The sequence below is a fragment of the Malaclemys terrapin genome, chromosome 11 (genome assembly GCF_027887155.1).
Source record: "Malaclemys terrapin pileata isolate rMalTer1 chromosome 11, rMalTer1.hap1, whole genome shotgun sequence".
NCBI classification, from domain to species: domain Eukaryota; kingdom Metazoa; phylum Chordata; order Testudines; family Emydidae; genus Malaclemys; species Malaclemys terrapin.
The window spans coordinates 37,003,800-37,022,072 of NC_071515.1; the positions used below are offsets into that span (position 1 = coordinate 37,003,800).

The 18,273-nt window shown below is 43.4% G+C and overlaps 1 protein-coding gene across 4 annotated transcripts in view; it reads left to right on the top strand.

The window, feature by feature from the left end:
* PDE11A (phosphodiesterase 11A) overlaps positions 1-18,273 on the top strand; it is a 222,690-nt gene that overhangs the window by 188,410 nt on the left and 16,007 nt on the right. For all 4 annotated transcript variants that reach the window (XM_054044025.1, XM_054044026.1, XM_054044028.1 and 1 more), the window contains exons 16-19: positions 1,143-1,220; positions 3,266-3,333; positions 7,303-7,373; positions 11,143-11,226. In XM_054044025.1, coding sequence (XP_053900000.1) covers positions 1,143-1,220; positions 3,266-3,333; positions 7,303-7,373; positions 11,143-11,226 — 301 coding nt within the window. The remainder of the gene's footprint in view (positions 1-1,142; positions 1,221-3,265; positions 3,334-7,302; positions 7,374-11,142; positions 11,227-18,273) is intronic.

An 18,273-nucleotide genomic window follows, 5' to 3' on the forward strand; every position in this document is an offset into this window, starting at 1 on the left:
CATTGACTGATGCTATCTTTCCTATGCCTGTCCGGGGGGGTTGTAAACATAATGGGTTATGTTCTTTCTTGTGCCAGAGGTGGCAATATTGGTCAACTTCACTGAGAAGTTAGCACAGGCAGGTGAGGGTAGGAGTAGTCATAAACCCTGCGCTGTCAACATGTGAGTTAACTAGTAACTACACGGCCATTAGCTGAGGGAAGACAGGTATTTGGAGGTTTCTAGCAGTGAAGATTGACCAGGCACCAACATTTGCTGCCTTTATCCTCAGGCTAGTTTATCATGATATAAGCAAGCAGTGAGCATGTCTACACTGCTGTAAAACACCTGCAGCTGTCCTGCAACAGCTGACTTGGGCTCATAGCTATAAAATTGCAGTGTAGGTATTTGGTCTCAGGCTGGAGCCCAGGCTCTGGAACTCCAGCCCAATGCAATGTTATAGCTGCAAGCCCAAGTCAGCTGACACAGGCAAGCTGGAGGTGTTTTATTGCAGCGTAGACACACCCAGTGAGCTATGTTTACTTTGCAATGTGGTTTGATGGACAGACTGTGTAGCATCTCTTCTTGGGTTAACATGCAAGAACTATGTATTGCCTTCCTTTCAGTATTTCTCCCCACTCAGTCTTGTAGAAGGAAGCAGGGTGCTCGAGTGATTAGAGCATGAGAAAGTCAGTCATTCTTGCTTCTATTCAGGACTCTACCACCAACTCACTATGTGACCTTGGACAAGTCATTAAACCTTTCTGTGCCTCAGCTGGAAATAATTTATCCATCTCTGAGAAGCCCTTTGATATCCTCAAATGAAAGGCAAAGTATCACCACCATTTAATATATATTTCATGTACATATGGTCCTATTGGCTATATGTTGTTACAGGCAGAACATTTCATCCTTCCATAAAAACTGAGGTGCAATACAGTGATGTGTGTATGTACATCTATTATCTGACAGCTCTGATAGTGCTAGGCTGTTATAAGGCATATTTCAAAATTAAAATGGTTCATAGAAAATGTTAAGTTGACAAGCTATTTCAAACATTAGTGCAGGAGGTACAGTGATCGTGTTCTCACAGAAAATTTGTTTTTATCACAACAGCTCCAGAAGCTTCTGGTTTTTCCTCCTGATTATGTGTTTTGTTGCAGGAAGAGGACTGAGTTTTTTGAACTTGTTAGTAAAGGCAATTACAATTGGAATGTCAAAAGCCATCGAGAAATATTTCGGTAAGCGAGTCATTTCTTTGCTTTCCTATTATTTTGGGATATAACCACAATTTGTTTAAGGAGGTCAAGGTCAGGAATACAGATAGTTATTTTAAAACAAGGCTTTCTATAAAACATTTAGTTTGCAGTAATATAATCATTACCAAATATGGGGCCAGATGGTGGCTATAAAGCACAGCCCTGACTAGGGGAGAAAGGGCTCCTGGAGCAGTTTCTGTTTGAATCTACTTCTATCACAGCCCAGTTCCAAAAGCCAGCAGGGGAGAAGGAGTCAGGAGTCCATCCTGCCTTGCTCCTCCCCCACTCATCTTTCTTTCTCACTTCTCCTAGGGTTACCATATTTTGTGCCTCCAAATGGAGGACACTCCACGGGGCCCCGCCCCCAGCCCCGCCCATGCCCCCCGCCCCAACTCCGCCCCCTCCCCTGCTTCCCGCGAACATTTAATTCGCGGGAAGCCTGAAGCAGGTAAGGGGGGGTGTGGGGGGAGGAGGTGCGGCCCAGGCTGGCCCCCCCGGCGGCTCCAGCCTGGGTCGGCCCCGGCCGACCACCCCAGGCCCGCCCAGCACTACCGGCGGCCCGGCCCCCCAACCGGCTCCCGGCCCGGCCCCGCGGCCCAGCGCACCCCCCGGCCCCACGGCCCAGCGCACCCCCCGGCCCCACGGCCCCGGCCCGGCACTGCGCCCCTGGACCCTGGCCCGGCACCATGCCTCCAGCCCCGCGACCCCGGCCCGGCCCCGCACCGGCCCCGGCCAAAGAGGCCCCGGCCGAGCCTCCCTCCCTCCCGATTTTCCCGGACATGCCCGGCTTTTGGGGATTTCCCCCCGGACGGGGATTTGAGCCCCCAAAAGCCGGACATGTCCGGGAAAATCCGGACGTATGGTAACCCCAACTTCTCCCAACCCAATCAGATATTTTGTTTCCTTTTGCCCACTGATAAAGAGCAAAAGGGTTGAAAAGTTCTCAAACAAAATAACCCTCCACATTTTGGTTAATCTTCCACCTCAACCTGGACCCACCTCTCTCTCTCTTTAATGCCTCTTTCCGTGGCTGAATTCCCCTTTCCTCAGTTAGGGACTTGCAAATGCACTGCACTCCATTGACCCCGAAGAGCTGCCAACTGGTGAAAGGTTTGTGGACAGCAATGTAACCTAGCAGGTTGGCCACATTCCGAGTGCCCACCTCAGCCAAGATCTCAGCAAAGACTGAGGAAGGAGGGCAAGGGCAGCTTGGGTTCAAGAGAGACAGATGTCATTTGTGCATGGACCTACACTCATAAGTGTGTTGACATAACCTTTCTGAAATTCCAGCTGTTTCATTTTGGTGTTTGAGGGCTGATGTATGGGCTATTTCCTATTTTTCCATAAAATTTCAACTATCCCTAATTTTAGATTTGGGCAGTATATTAGATGCTTCATTTTCAGTGTCTGGGTTCTTCATGTAAGCATTATCGTACTTTTATCTGCATCATGTACTGTACATAAATGTTTGCTACAGCTGAATAGTTCCTTCTAATGTGTACAAAACAGTTGTAGCCAGGTATTAAACTACAGTGAATCAGTGTAGCCCTTATGAATCTTAATTTTTTATTGCAGATAAGCAGTAGAAACTGCTGAAACAGTGTCTGGAATGCCTCTCATGATGATAGGTGGCTACTGTAGCAAGAAAACCTATAAGTAGACAGAGTAATCCAGTCTGTATGATTATATAATAACTCCCTTACTTACATCCTGCATTGTACAGTATAATTATCACCCGTTAAAGGTACAAATAGTAGCAAAATTAGTGATTTGTCTGTAGTGATGCACATTTCTTTTCTAGCATACAATACATTTTCAATCTTATGCATTATCTATATTATATTAGACTTCATAGGTATAATGTGGATATAAAAATATGTTGATGGTTGAAATTTCAAACAGTGCTGCTGTTCCTTCCAGAGGAAAAAGGTGCCAATTCTGACTTTTTATTTATGCATTCAGAGCAGATTTGTTTAGCAATAAGACAAAGGTTTAGTCAGTCTGTATTGTTCATTTCTGTTTTTCAGATCAATGCTAATGACAGCCTGTGACCTCGGAGCTGTGACCAAACCGTGGGAGATTTCAAGACAGGCAAGTCATGATTAATAGCAGGGCTGGGAAGAGGGGGTATTAGCAGGACAATATTCCCAGGGTCCTGACTTACAAGGGAGCAAAACTGCAGTCAATTTACAACAGTATTAATGCAGTTAAAAAAAAAAAAAAAAGGTAGCAAAGGGTTTCTGCAATGCTTGATGTTGCTGAGGAATATTTAGGTACCTGAAGAGATCTTATTTTATATCCTCTCATCTATTAACCTTTTAACTCCATACCAAAAATGGACTTGGGGGGGGGGGGGTGGAACCACCACCACCACCCCTCCACATTGCAAACTTTTTTCCCTTTAGGTAAACCCAGAGTTACCCTTTACAATGTACAAAATTCTATAGCCAATTGACAATAGCAGAATTTGTCCTAAATATGGAACACCAACAGGGACTGCCATTTGACACACATGTCCTAATGGATATAGGATATGCATTTTTTAGCATAATTAACAGATTTCTTTATCTCAGCAGTGGCTTAACATTACAAGATGTAGTTTTAAAAGCCCTATTCAGCATTCCTTACTCAGAAAAAGAAATGCAGTGCTGAGTGTGGCCCTGAGAAATGGATAGAATACCTAGGCATTCATTAACATTTAGGTTTTGGGGAGACAAGCCACTATAGGATGAGACAGTCCTGTAGCTAGAAGGTTGGCTGGGTCAAGACTGGCCTCATCCAAGAGCCCTGACGGCCATCCATTCATCACTGCCAGAAATTTTCCTTGCCCGGCCACCCCCCCAAGCCTCAATCACTGGCATAACCCATCTCCCCTACTATCAGTTCCCAACCTTACCTCAGTGAGTAACATGTAGGCAGAAGGCAGCTCATGTTGGGAGATGAAGCTTGGGATGAATATCCAGCAGCAGAAGGCATCTAGGAGATGGGCCACTGACAGTGTAAAGTGGGTAAATGGCATGAGTGAGTTTGATGGGACTAGTTAAAATGGAGATATCCTATCTCCTAGAACTGGAAGGGACCTCGAAAGGTCATCGAGTCCAGCCCCCTGCCTTCATTAGCAGGACCAAGTACTGATTTTGCCCCAGATCCTTAAGTGGCCCCCTCAAGGATTGAACTCACAACCCTGGGTTTAGCAGGCCAATGCTCAAACCACTGAGCTATCCCTCCCCCCTAAAACACAGTGGACTGGAAGACAGAGGCTAGATGAGAAGAAGTAAAATGGAAAGCCAATTTTCTTGGGGATGGACAAGGAGGGACTCTGGTTGGAAGGTGATGAGGTACTAAAGATGCATTACCTCAGTTGCAAACATCCATCCTGTGTGATAATGGTTTATCAACACAGCTGCAGTTCATGGTCTAGAGCAGGGGTGGCCAACCTGAGCCTGAGAAGGAGCCAGAATTTACCAATGTACATTGCCAAAGAGCCACAGTAATAAGTCAGCAGCCCCCCGCCATGACCCCCCCCCCACACACACACATTAGCTCCCCCGCACCTCCTGCCCACTGACAGCCCTGCCGGACAGCGCCTCTCCATCCCTTCCCACACCTGCTGATCAGCTGTTTTGTGGTCTGCAGCAGGCTCTGGGGAGGAGGGGGAGGGCATGGGAAGGGGTGGAGCAGGAGCAGGGCTTATAGACTCATAGACTTTAAGGTCAGAAGGGACCATTATGATCATCTGGTCTGACCCCCTGCATGCTTGTGGCAGAGCCAGCGGTTGAGCAGTGAGCCCCCCCTGGCACAGTGGAGAGTTGGCGCCTGTAACTCCAGCCCCCGAGTCGGTGCCTAAACAAGGAGTCGCATATTAACTTCTGAAGAGCCGCATGTGGCTCTGGAGCCTCAGGTTGGCCACCTCTGGTCTACAGTGTTAGTGTAATTATTGAATAGGTATTTTTTTAAAGCAAAGAGTTGCATAGCTATTTGGTGTTTTGAATTCGGCTCTTGTGCTGTGTTTAACATATGGGAAATATCTGGTATATATAATGTTACTCTCATATTTTAAAAAGCATTTTGGTATCCATCTCCTTCCAGAGCTCCTATTCCCCTGATGCAGTTTACAAGTAACACTGCAGGACAAAAGTTTGAGGTCCCAAGACTCTTCAATCCCACCTCAGCTTTGGCTGCAGCTCATGGCATTACTCAGTTCCCCCTCCACCCCCATAACCCAGTTAGCTTTTCCCATTTCCTATGGTATCAAAAGAGTCAGTTAGGATCTGACTAGCACTTCCTGAATGAGTTTTGGGATATGGGAGAGCAGTACTGAAATCCAGGGTCATCCACTGAAGTGTAAAACCAAACTATGTTTTAATTAGGACTTCCAAATGCTGCAGTTGAACCTTCCCTTGTGACCTAACTAACATGTATTTTGTATTAAAAATCCAGTCTAGGAGCATTAAGCATCATCAGATTGAGTTTTTCCAAGATAAAAGTAAATAGACACACTAATGAAGCCACAGAATGGGGAATCTGTTGACCCTCAACCTCATCTGGAGGAGGAGTCCTGAGAAGGGAGAGAGGTGAACAAAAATACATAAGTGGAAGGGACTAAAAAATAAGCACAAAGTACAAACACTCCAAAAGATTAGGAGAGGGACAAGACAAGACATACAAAAGGAGACAGACAGAATGTTGAAGAGAGCAGGAGGAAAGGAGACAAGTACATATTGATTATTCATATAGAAGATACTTGAAAAGCCCATAATTGCTGTCAGGCTGTAAAATTATTCCAAAGCAAGGTGTATTAATCCATGATTTTATTCACATGCTGGGGCTCCATATAGAAAAAGTCATTCCAAACTGTCAGATAAGATTCTGCAGGTAATTATTCTTAACTTAGATGAAGATTTTAAATCATTTTATAATTTCAGTTCACATGCTTTCAACTGTGACTCATTTTTAAGTTGTAGCAAATGTAAGATCTGATGATTGTTGATAGCCTGTACAAGTGACTGCATAGCAATCTTGCATTTCAATGTTAGAACAGGAAATTTAGAGTAATTCTGAGGTGCAAATTCTATCCTTAGTTCACCCTTTTGTGCCTTGGTATTGCATATGAATGGTTTCTTATCAATGTACCTCAGAAAAAGTAAGTAGCACAACAGGATGCGTTAAGAACAGAATGTCAGCTTGAGTTTCCAAGCTTTTTGTTATTTAGAGACACACCTTTATATCAGTAGTTACATATCTGTGGGTGTGCATGACAGCAACTACTTTTTAGTTAAAGCTGCTGTTTATACTAAAGTCACTTGCTGTCTGGGCTTTACTGGTTTCTTTAGGCTTCCAGTGTTTTCAAAAATAATCTTGTTTTGAATACTGCATCCTTCCAAGTAACACATACCATTGTCAAAAATGAAGGCAGCTTCATGGAGTATGGCAAAAAGAGTATAATACAGTTCCAAAAGTCAATGCTGCCATTCTTACATTTAATCAAATTTGACAATTTTAATCAGTGTTCATATTTAAATGCCTAAGAGCTACAGTAATTAGAGTGGCTTAGGATACATATAGTACAGAAAAACAAAACTTGGGTGAAGAAAGTCTTAGGATTTCACATTAAGTTTAGTTAACACAATTTACCGATTAGCTTTGTTTCTCTAACAACTCAGTTTTTAGAGGCAGCAGTGGCAGTACCCAGAGTGCTCATGTAGACTTTACAAAGTCTTTTTACAAAGATAGTTATAAATTTTATATGCCCACATGGAACTCTCTATTCTATTCTCAAATGCAAAAGTTACATGCTGCTCCAATTTGACTGATCATTGTCAGGCATCAAAAGGAAATCAGAATGTTTTTAGAACAGGACTACAGAGATATAGATATGAGTATACCTACAGTGTCCCAGGACTGAGACCCAACCTCAGGAAAGTACTTAAGCATGTGCCTTATTGTAAGCACATGAATGGGACTACCCAGGAATTTATAATTAGGGGCTTTAAGCAATAAATGTGTGATTCTTACAAATAGCTAACATGAGCCTTAATCTTTAGTGTGATTATATTTTAGGCAGCTGAATTGGTAACCAGCGAGTTCTTTGAACAAGGAGACAGAGAGAGGTCTGAACTCAAACTCACTCCTTCAGTAAGTTTATCATTACTTTTGAACTAGCTACCTGGAGGAGGAAAATTGTTTTCTGGTAATTGCTTTAATTCAGAGAAACAAGTGGGTTTCATGAGAAGAAATACACAAGAGATATGACAGCCTGCCACCGGAATCTGGTAGTGATATTTAGGGCCTGATCCAAAGGCCATTGAAATTAATGGAAAGACATCTCCCAATTACATCTCTACCCCGATATAACGCAACCCAATATAAATGAATTCAGATATAACGCGGTAAAGCAGTGCTCCAGAAAGGGGGGGGGGGGGGGTTTTGCGCACTCCGGTGGATCAAAGCAAGTTCAATATAACACGGTAAAATTTTTTGGTTCCTGAGAACAGCGTTATATCGAGGTAGAGGTGTATTTCTCTCCTGTAGTAGTTCTCTGTGTAGACCTTCCCAAATACATAAGTAAAAAAGTAGCTATGGTACAGGGGATTAGCAGTTAATCAGCCATGGCACTAACAATGTTGGTGCCTTGGACCAAATCTAGCCTGCAATAACTGAAAGTACCATTCCATATCATATGTATTGATATGCATTTCACATAATGCTTATAGAAGTGAAAGCGTGCACCTCACACTAATGAAGTCCCACTGTTACAGAAAATAATTTTACTTTTAAAACACACTTTACTATCTTCAAATAGCAGGGAATTCTAATGCCTTGGAGTATTTCATGCAAATACCCTAGCATCAGCAATGTTAAAAATGAATCCAGGCCATAGCAGGAACTGTGCATTTTGGTCAGATCATGGACATGGAGACTCCTTAATATAGTAGAACTCACCTCGCTGAAGCAGCGGGGCAGGGTGTAAGAACAGGATGCTGGGACCATGTGCCCGGATATCTACCTTAGCAGAGCTCCTGAGGGCTCTGGGAAAGCTGTATGCAGCAGCTTTAGAAAGCGGGGAAGGGGGATGTGTTGTTGTGCATGTCCTCAGGGCTTTCTTCCCAACACAGGGATGGCACTGAGGCTGTGGTGCCTACTCCAGCCAGTAAGATGGGGAATTCCCCACAATACGAGTCCACTCCTGCTCTAAGGCCTGAAAGAAAAATTCTACCCCTCCTCTTTACCCCATGGCATTCTCAGTTTCAAGACAAATTACTTGGGCTGGGGATGGGTTGAGGTTTGAGCCAATGTGAACTAATGAGAGTTGATTAAGAACAAATGAAAATTTAAAAAGAAACATTAAAAATTAAGTTAAAATAAAACCCTGATGTTAAATAAAAGTACAGGTTTATTTTTAAAAATAAGCCTATTTTAGGGTTACCCTATTTAGCAAATAAAAAAAAAAAAAAAAAAAAAAAAAAAAAAAAGAGGACCCTCCACGGGCCCTGGCCCCACCCATTTCCCCCATCCAACTCCACCCCTTCCCCGCCCCAACCCCGCCCCCTCCTCCCTCCCACTCCCAGCCACGTGAAAAGAGCTGCCCGAGCGCTACCGGCTTCACGGTTTGCCGGGCAGCCCCCAGACCCAGCGCCCCCGGCCGGCGCTTCCCCAGCGCAGCTGGAGCCTGGGTGGGGAAGCGCCCAGCCGGGGGCGCAGGGTCTGGAGGCTGCCCGGCAAACCATGAAGCCGGTAGCGCTTGGGCTTCGGGCAGCCCCTATGCCTCCGGACCCTGCGTCCCCGGCCGGGCACTTCCCCTCCCGGGCTCCGGCGGCGCAGGGTCCGGAGGCATGGGGGCTGCCCAAAGCTGGTAGCGCTCGGGCAGCTCGGCTCTTAAACAGAGCCGAAGAGTCCGGGGAGGAGCAGAGCCGCTGCGGAAGGGGAAGTGCCCGGCTGGCATTTTCCCGGACACGTTCGGCTTTTTGGCAATTCCCCCCGGACGGGGGTTTGATTGCCGAAAAGCCGGACATGTCCGGGAAAAAAAACAGACATATGGTAACCCTAGCCTATTTAAAACAGTCTATATTAAAGGCCAAACTTACTGCATCTATTAAAGAAACAAGGTGGGGAAGGTAATATCTAACTATATATGCTAAAATAGGTTCAGTCTTTTATTTAGCTCTGACACTTAGTGCCTTTCCTAGACCTGAAGAGCTCTGTGTAGCTCTAAAGCTTCTCTCGCTCCCACCAACAGAAATTGGTCCAATAAAAGCTATTACCTCACCCACAGTATGTCTCTGATATCTTGAGACCAACATGGCTACAACTCTGCAAATATCTATTAAAGTCATTTAAATTCATTACAAACAATATTAAGTAGTACATGCATGCTGCCAACTTTCTTTAAAAGTCACCCCATACAACTGGTGGATGTCACCGGCTAAGCACCTGAAACCAGTTTGTTGAACTGCTAAACCAGCTTTTGATAGCAGTAGCCTCTTCTGCAGATGCAGAGAGCAGATACTTTCTTCAGTTCAGTTTGTTCAACAAATTCAGTTCCATAACTAGTTCATTCAAAGTTAAGAAACCAACTGAGAGTTGAAGTAGTGGATGGGGGGAGGGGAGGGAAAGAAGAAGGAGGAGGAGGAAAGCTTGTTTTCCTCTTCCAATTTATTAATAAAGACTAGGTGAGAGAGGATAGAGGAGTTCTAAAATCTTGAACCATATGGTGACCAGAAATAATCACATGAATTCATGAACTACACACAATACTTCCTTTGTTAAAGGAAACTGTTTTAAATGGAAAACGTTTTGATAATTTTTTTCTTGTGTATCCAGCATTTAAAGGTAGGTTTGTTCAATTAAAAAACAAGAACTGCTGGTTTTGTGCATTTTTAATTGCATTTGAATTTCCATCCAAGTAGAGCTTGACACAAATCACAAGTAAAAATTTAATCTGGTAAATTTAAAAAAAAAAAGCAGCCACGCATCATTCACCATTTTCTAATATAATAAAGATGTAGAAATTAAGCAACTGATTAAGTTGAAATTAATCTATATAATTGCTTTAATATATATACTGTATCTTCCTCATTAGCAAAAAGATGCTCCAAATTTAGCGTGAAGGCTATATTTAGTTGGCTTTAATTGTTATCAACAATCTCTCTTTAGGAAAAGAACTAAAAGTACAAATATAGGACAATTATCATCAATTATTTAAATCAAGGTTACCTCCTTGCTGATTTAAATCATGATTAAAAATCTTCGGATGCATCCGAAGAAGTGGGCTGTAGTCCACGAAAGCTTATGCTCTAATAAATTTGTTAGTCTCTAAGGTGCCACAAGTACTCCTGTTCTTTTTGCGGATACAGACTAACACGGCTGCTACTCTGAAACCAGCCATAACACAGGTCACTTCAAACAAAACAAAAAACAAACAAACAGATACTACTCGTGAATCTAGAGAAACTAAGACAAGTGGTATCCTCTGACTGTCCACACAAGGTAATTTTCTTGCAGTAAGCTTACAAAACAATCTACACGGAACAAAGAATGGGATTTTCAGAAATACCTACATTACTTAAGAGTCCAGGTTAAAATTTTCAAAATCCCACACACAGTTCTACTCTCTCTTCTTTAAGTGAGCTCTTGGATCACATCTTCGGTTTCCACTAGGATATCATTAGATAAACAGTCAAATTCAACTTACAAATTTCATAAACAAAGCTGAAAATAAAAACAGTTGATTTTTCATGCTAGACAAAGGGCTAGGAAGACTGTAAACACCGATTACTGTTTGTGAAGTGTTCAGTTTGTAACAGTTTGACCATAGTTCCAAAGTGCTGGATAAAGCATCTGTAAAATATTCTATTTTAATAAAGCGTAACACTTTCTTCCCCCTCCTCCCCCCTTCTCCATTCAGGCTATTTTTGATCGGAACAGGAAAGATGAACTACCCAGGTTGCAGCTGGAATGGATTGATAGCATCTGCGTGCCTCTGTATCAGGTATTTTTTTTACTTCTACAATTGTAGAATCAGAACACTGGTCCTGCATCTCCGAGAGAAAGAGGTAGCTTATATAACAGTCTTAGAAGCAGTCTGAATCTTTAAATCACTGCATTTATTCATGCAGTAACTTGAAGCCTTTAACTTGCTTCCTTTTTCAACTTTACTCAAAATATTAAGCTGAAAACAGAAAATTTTGAATTTACTGAAGTTTAGATGATTGTTGTACAGTAAATATCATTTCTCTTTAAATTTAAAAGCTTCAAGGGCAAGGATCTTTTTCATCATTCTGCCTGACATATGAGACAACATCAACATTATACCAGGGCTATACTGTGCAAAATGGTTTATTCAATGGATAATTCTGACTCAGCATTTTATTTTTTTTTTTATATATATATATACACACATACACACACACACAGACCTGAACAGCTATGGCCCAAGGGAAAACACAGGGCTGAATTATTCCACTCCAGTTCTGGCTCTTCTCCAAGCTCAGAGTGTCTGACAGAAGCTTTGGAGGGGCATTCCAGGCCAGGGCCTCTGAAATCACTGGAGATGTGGCCCTTATTTCAGCAAGTACCATATGTTGTCTAACCCATAATGTGCTCCTATGATCAGGCACCCAGAGATTAACTTGTGTTCCTAGTACAAATCAGGTGCATATAAAATAGCTATGTTAGGGGCTGCACATGAGCAGAATCTTCCAGTTTAATCCAGACATTTAAAGCCAGGAGGTACCTCTGCGTGCAAGTTTTGAATATAGAGGACACTTCATAAACAGTAAATGGGCTAGAACAAACAGATCCAGAATTTTGCCCACATGGAACATACAGTTCACTATTTTAGTTCTGTTTTTAATACAAGACACAGCTATACAAGAATGGCTAAAGATGGACAGTAATGCTTTACAATCTTAACCACAAGTCACTGAGTCAACACCTTTGACACCTCCTTGTCAGCCAGACTCAGCAACAAACCCTTCACTCTGTCTCAGGCTAGCCTCCCATGGAAGTCAGAGGGAATTTTGCCTGAATAAAGACTGCAGGATTTGGCCATCAGTGCACAAAATATGGGGAACAGATACATTAGAAAATCAATATCTACTGAGGCATTAAAGGGGACTTACTGTATGTTACCAGAATGGCCAACTATTCACTTTGAAATCTGTGCAAGAGTTGTGCTCTCCTCCTGCACAGCCTTGTGCTCCCAGAATTCCCTGTGACTTCAACAGGCATTTGAGTGTACACGGAATGAAGGATGGGCGTTTAATAGCAGTTCCAGTCTGTTCACACTAACTCCATTGCTCAGACATGTAATTGTGTGATTTAGCTCTTATCCATAAGAAAAATATTGTTTTAGGAATTTGTCTTCTAATTATGAGCCACATGTCACTAGTAGCTGCTAAAGCAGAGGGGAAAAGTGGAGGCACATGAGCAGGCAGCTTCCAAATAAGTGAAAAATGGGCATTAACAAAACAGTCTTTACAATTAGCAATCCTACCTTTATATAAAGATAAGTTCTCTTTCAATGTCCATTTCCCCCCTTATTTATTTTTGCTAGTCTTATTTTCCCCAAACATGACAACCTCATTAGGAATCTAAATTCTTATGCCAGAAGTCATGATTTATTTGTGACAGTGTCTTTAATCAGAGAGTACAATAAAGCAGGCTGGGCAGAGAATCAAAGCAGCCTCTGTGTGAATGGACTAGATCTGAACACTAAAGCACTGGTTAGTTAGCTCCATCCTAGCAGGAGATCTGTGGGGAATATATTCACATCTGATTCCCCTCTTTTCTGCTGTCTTTGCATCATGCTGTGCAGCTATTAGCCTGCTGCTCAACAACTTAAAAAAAGAGAGACACCATCAAACCTTGAAGTCATTGCAGCACCAGCCTTAGGGGTAAACAGAAAACTTGATGTCACAGTATCACACTGTGTGAGCTACCCTCTGGAATATAAAGCCAAGTTTTAATTTCCATATCCAACTTAATCAAACCTCCGTATACTCATCGCATCACTGATGCGCAAAGGCACTGTAAATTCTCTGTTTACAGATAGTAAGAAACCTTTTTTAGAGCTGCACTATATGCACCACAAATATTTCAAGTTCAGGGGTTTTTACTCTTCCATATACATTTCTCTTTTAATTTTAACCTTTGTAACAAATTGTACGTATCATGGGATACAAAAGTCCCAGTTATAGATACATCCAAGACTTGTGAATGAAGCATGAAGAGGTGGAGTATTGGTGAACAATAAGAATTAACAAAACCTGAGCAATGCTTATATAATGCACTGGCATATAGTTTAGAAGTTAATGGTTTGAATAAGTGTAGAATTTTATATCTAGTATTGCAATTTTGGTATAACATTAATCCAAACAATAATCAAGGATACATGCCTGTAGCCATTTCCCCACTGAAGTCAGAGGGGAGTTTGCGTTTAGTAAGACCTGCAGTAAAAAGCCTACAAATCATGCTGATTAACTTCAGATAAATGTAATAATGCTATTGTACATTCCTCCAAAGCTTCAGTTAAAGGAAACCAAAATGAGAAAGAAAAAGCAGAAACAGACACTTCCAAAGGTTTTTTGTATCAATTATTAAAAATGTAAACAGACAAGCCCACTCACCAGGTCTAGCTCCTGCTAATGTAGCCCTCCCCTTAATCCTTAGGCTGCTCTAAATTATTATGGTGGCTAGGGCCATCCCTAATGGATCTCTTCACTAGTCAAGGGTTGCTGGAGTGCAATGCATTTTCAGCTCTCTTCCCTCATGTTCTCAACCTGCCCAGTAATGCCCCCTCTCCTGTTGCACTGCAGAGGTCAGTTTCAGTCACCTATAAGTGTTTTTCTTATGAGGGTGTTGTTGGCTGCCTTTGACTTTCCCATGATCCAAGAGATCAAAGACCAGGAGTAATCAACCTAAATTAGCTACTGCAAAAGTGTGTAAAACTGCAGTTAGCTATGACCTTTCAGAGGAGGCCCCATAGAGATTAAATTACTTTTCTGCCCTGAATACATTGGTTGCTTCCAATAAGCGAGGATGGGGCACACAAGCACAGTAACATTTTTGCACATGCAGTTGTGCAATAACCCAGTTTAATAATACAAAGAAAAACTAACAAGTTTGAATTTGTCTTTAGAAAGCATTAAAAAGAAATCAAAATATTTCAAAAAGTTGGTTATATGGGCATCTAAACATTTTGTTGGTTATTTAGTTTAATTGTTAGCCAGTGTTGTTTTAAGTTATAAAATTTAAGAGATTTGAAATTTTCCAATTCCAGTGCTTGTAATAATCAATTTTGATTCTTTCCTCCTTCTGTGCATCATATGGTTGTGAAGATAAAGAATCAGGAAGCTCTTATTATATTTAAGATGCTATAACTTTATTGAATTTACTCTTCTTTATAACTAGATGTAATGATTAGTGATCAGAATATTTTATATGACACTGGAGTTTTGTTTTGAGTTACAGTACATCTAACTATTTCAAAACTGGAGCATTTAAATAATTTGAGACTTTCATTATGCTTTAATGCCCAATGTTTATTCTTCATTAAGAATTACCATGGGAAGCACTCAAATAGAAGATCAAACTTAGTAGCTTAATTTAGTAATTCCAAAAACTTAGCTTTTTCCTTGTAGAATATTTCAAGCCCCCTGATACAGGCTCAGTATCACGTATAAATAATAGTAGTATTGCCTCCATGGTTTTGGCTAGGACACTCTTCAGAAGAGGAGAGAAACAGATTTGTCTAAAGCAGAAAAATCTAGGGCATCACACTGAACATGAAGTGACTGTGTGTGCTAACTATTAGATGCGCTCACAGCATGTGGAAGAGCACTTGGGGTGCAGTTTTACAGTTCCAGTAGATATTGGACACACATGTACACAGTTTCCCCTGTAACTAGAATAACTCAGCATTTGTGAAGCATTTAAGACAGATTAATTTGCATTTCACAGATCTTGAGGCACTAAAAGCCTCCATGCAAGTCGTGTTCAAGTTTCAACAGCACAAGGATTGTCTTCTAGACTGTGGTTGCATTTTGCATGCACCTAGGGCAGGGTTGACCTTAAAGCTTTGATTTCCCTAACTAAGACTAGATTACAGCCCTCCATATGAGGCGCAGATATAGAAAAATATAAATCTGATCAGATATCTTCACAAACATTAAGGATTTGACTTCAAACAAAAGATGCTAACACAAATCCCCCTGCTGCTCACTGCACTGTTGGGCTGAGACAGTAACATCATGAATAGCAAGGCCTAAGGTCAAACTCTGCTTCTGGGTGTATAAATACATAGTCAAGTAGTCAGTGACAAAGGGACAGCAGCTATTTTACATTTAAGGGAGATGTCTTTGTGAAGATAAAGAAATCCACAACTGCATGCTTCTACCTTGGCACCGGGAATGGCGGCTTATTTCAGTTTTAGTCAAGACTCTTTTGGGTGCCAGAAGCTGCGAAGTTTAGTGCTCAAAAGAAATTAATTTCTACATCTCCATGAAAAACACATTTTTTGGGGGGGATTGGAGGAGGGGAGAGAGAATCTCTCTGTTCCAAACATTTTCTGTGTTTTAGACTTCATGTTGAGGGACAATAAGAGTCCCTGCTTCTTTATCCGACAGTATTCTTACACACACACCAAGGAAGAAATCAGGTTGCTTCCTCCATGTACTTTGATATCCCTATCTTGCTAATCCTCATTAAACAGCAGATCATCTCTGACCCTGTAATTACACGGTCTAGGAGTAATGTTTATAAAATGATGTCACTACTACAACCCTCTAACTTATTCAGTTCATATTCAAAAGTGGATCAAAGGCAAAGGCTTTTAGCAGTAGTAATGCTTCTGTGACCCACAGGGAGAACAGACAGAAATCCCCAAAGATTACAGCACCATAGAAGGGAGGACTCACCACTACAGCACCCCCTCACCGCTGGGCATAGCCTAGCAGTTCTGTCCTGTGTTGTACCATCTGGCCTGCTGCTTCTTTTGATGTGGCCCTCCAGTCAAGTCACTTTAAAATCTCTCTCCTTCCAGGATAATAGAAACAAACGTCCAATCGCTCCATCTGAGCCCACTGGCCTATATATCCTTTTACTCAGGGCTCTCAAAAGTCTGTATTCCTTTTTGTCAGGATCTTTATGCCATCTTCCACGGTGGCTGGTAAGGGAACACAGACCCACCCTCTACATAGGATTCCAGTCCAGAGACCCTAAGACAGGTAATCAAGGCTTACTGCACCAGACTTCTTCCTACCCAGCCTTGCCACTCATCCTGCAAAAACCTTTCTGTTCTCTACAGGTCTCTTTACTCCCTACTAAAGTAACTACAGAGGTTCTCCCTGTAGCCCCCTTGTGGTCTAACCTTCCTCTGTTTATCCAGCCCCTCCCCAGCTGGGTTTCATCATTAATTAGGCCTACCACAGCCTCCAGATGCAAGCAGTATTGGCCTCCCTAGCCCACATTCACCTTTTCATCACCTGTGTGGGGTAGGCATCCCATCATAGGCAAACACTTTGTTAAATGACTTGGACCAAAAGTTTAAGTTACTATTATAACTATAAGGGGGTGCAGAGTGACCTTTCACTATTCCATTAGAGCAAGACAAAATAAAGGGAGTTTGGCCCACATCCACAAAAGGTACTTAGACACTTAAATCCCAGTTTTAGGTATGCTAAGTGGCTGCTGCATTGGGTCCCATTGAAGCAGCAGCACTTACAACTTTTAGCTCAGTGGTCAGAACATTCACCTGCGCTGAGGGAGGCCTGGGTTGGTTTAGCCCCTTCTGCCTGAGGGGAACAAAGGATTTGAACATGGGTCTCCCATCTCTCAGGAGAGTGCTCTAACCACTGGGTAAAGTTATAATGTAAGCATAGGTACTTGCACCACTCCCATATATGATGCACTGGGGAACATGTGGGGTCAGAGAGCCTGGCTGGGGAGGTGGCAGAAGCCTGCCCCCTTCACTCCCCGCCCAGGCCTGGCTGCTGGGAGCAGGGGCTGAACAAGGCAGAGTTTCCACCCCCCTAGCACATGTCCAGCTTGCTCAGCCCCTGTCCACAGCAGCGGGGCCCAGGTGGGGAGCAGAGGTGGCGGGCCACTTTCTCAGGCAGCTACCAAACTGCACAGAGGCAGCAACCTGGAGCAGCCACCCACAGCCAACGTGAGAAGCAGCAGCTTCCCATCCTCCCTGCCTGGGCTCGGCTGCCAGGGAAAGTGGCCGAGCGAGCCAGAAAGGTGTCGGGGGAAGACGAAGTGGGAAAAGACAGAGCCCTTCCCCGCCGCAGATAACGCTGATGGGGTGAAGAGAGCACGGTGGTCCCCGGGCTGGGTGCAGGGCCAGGGGTCACTTGGGGAAGGCAGCGGGAGCAGGTTCTCTGGCCTCTGCGCAGCTGCAGGTAGGGGCATTGCCCGTACCCTGTGCCTCCCCTCCTGAGGTGTCCGCAAGCTCGAGAGAAACACTGCTGCTGAGAGTCGCCCCAGGGCTGGGCTGGCCCCTGCTGGGCCCAGAGGCACATACTCTCCAATCCTGTGGCCCCAGCCCCCTATGAGCCGGCGGGATTGGTTGCCCTGACTCAGGGAGGTGGGGCTGGAAGTTCCTCCCAGAGGCAACACGTGGGGCTGTCATGTGCTCTCCCCTTTTACATTGTGTCCCCCAGTATTAGCAGGCATGAGTCATCTATGCCCATCCCATTAACTTCTCTGGCAGTTGTGTGTGGATTGAGGCAGGCACCTAACACATTATCACAAGAAATCACTTAGGCACCTAAGTCACCTGGGTCCCAGAGAGGGGTTCCTGGCTGTGGATTGCTAGCAGAGATAAGCACCTGCCTGCAGCCCACACTCAGCACCTATATATGAGAAGGGCAGGGCTTATGCCCCCCCCCCCCCCCCCCCCCCGCTCTTATCAGCATCGCTCGTTAGCTCGTTGAGATGGCTCCTTGCCTAACGTGTTGGCTTTTGTGGATCATATTCTGAGCTGCCGGTCTGTCCCCGGCATTGTACAGGGAGCTTCGACACCTAACTCAGGCTT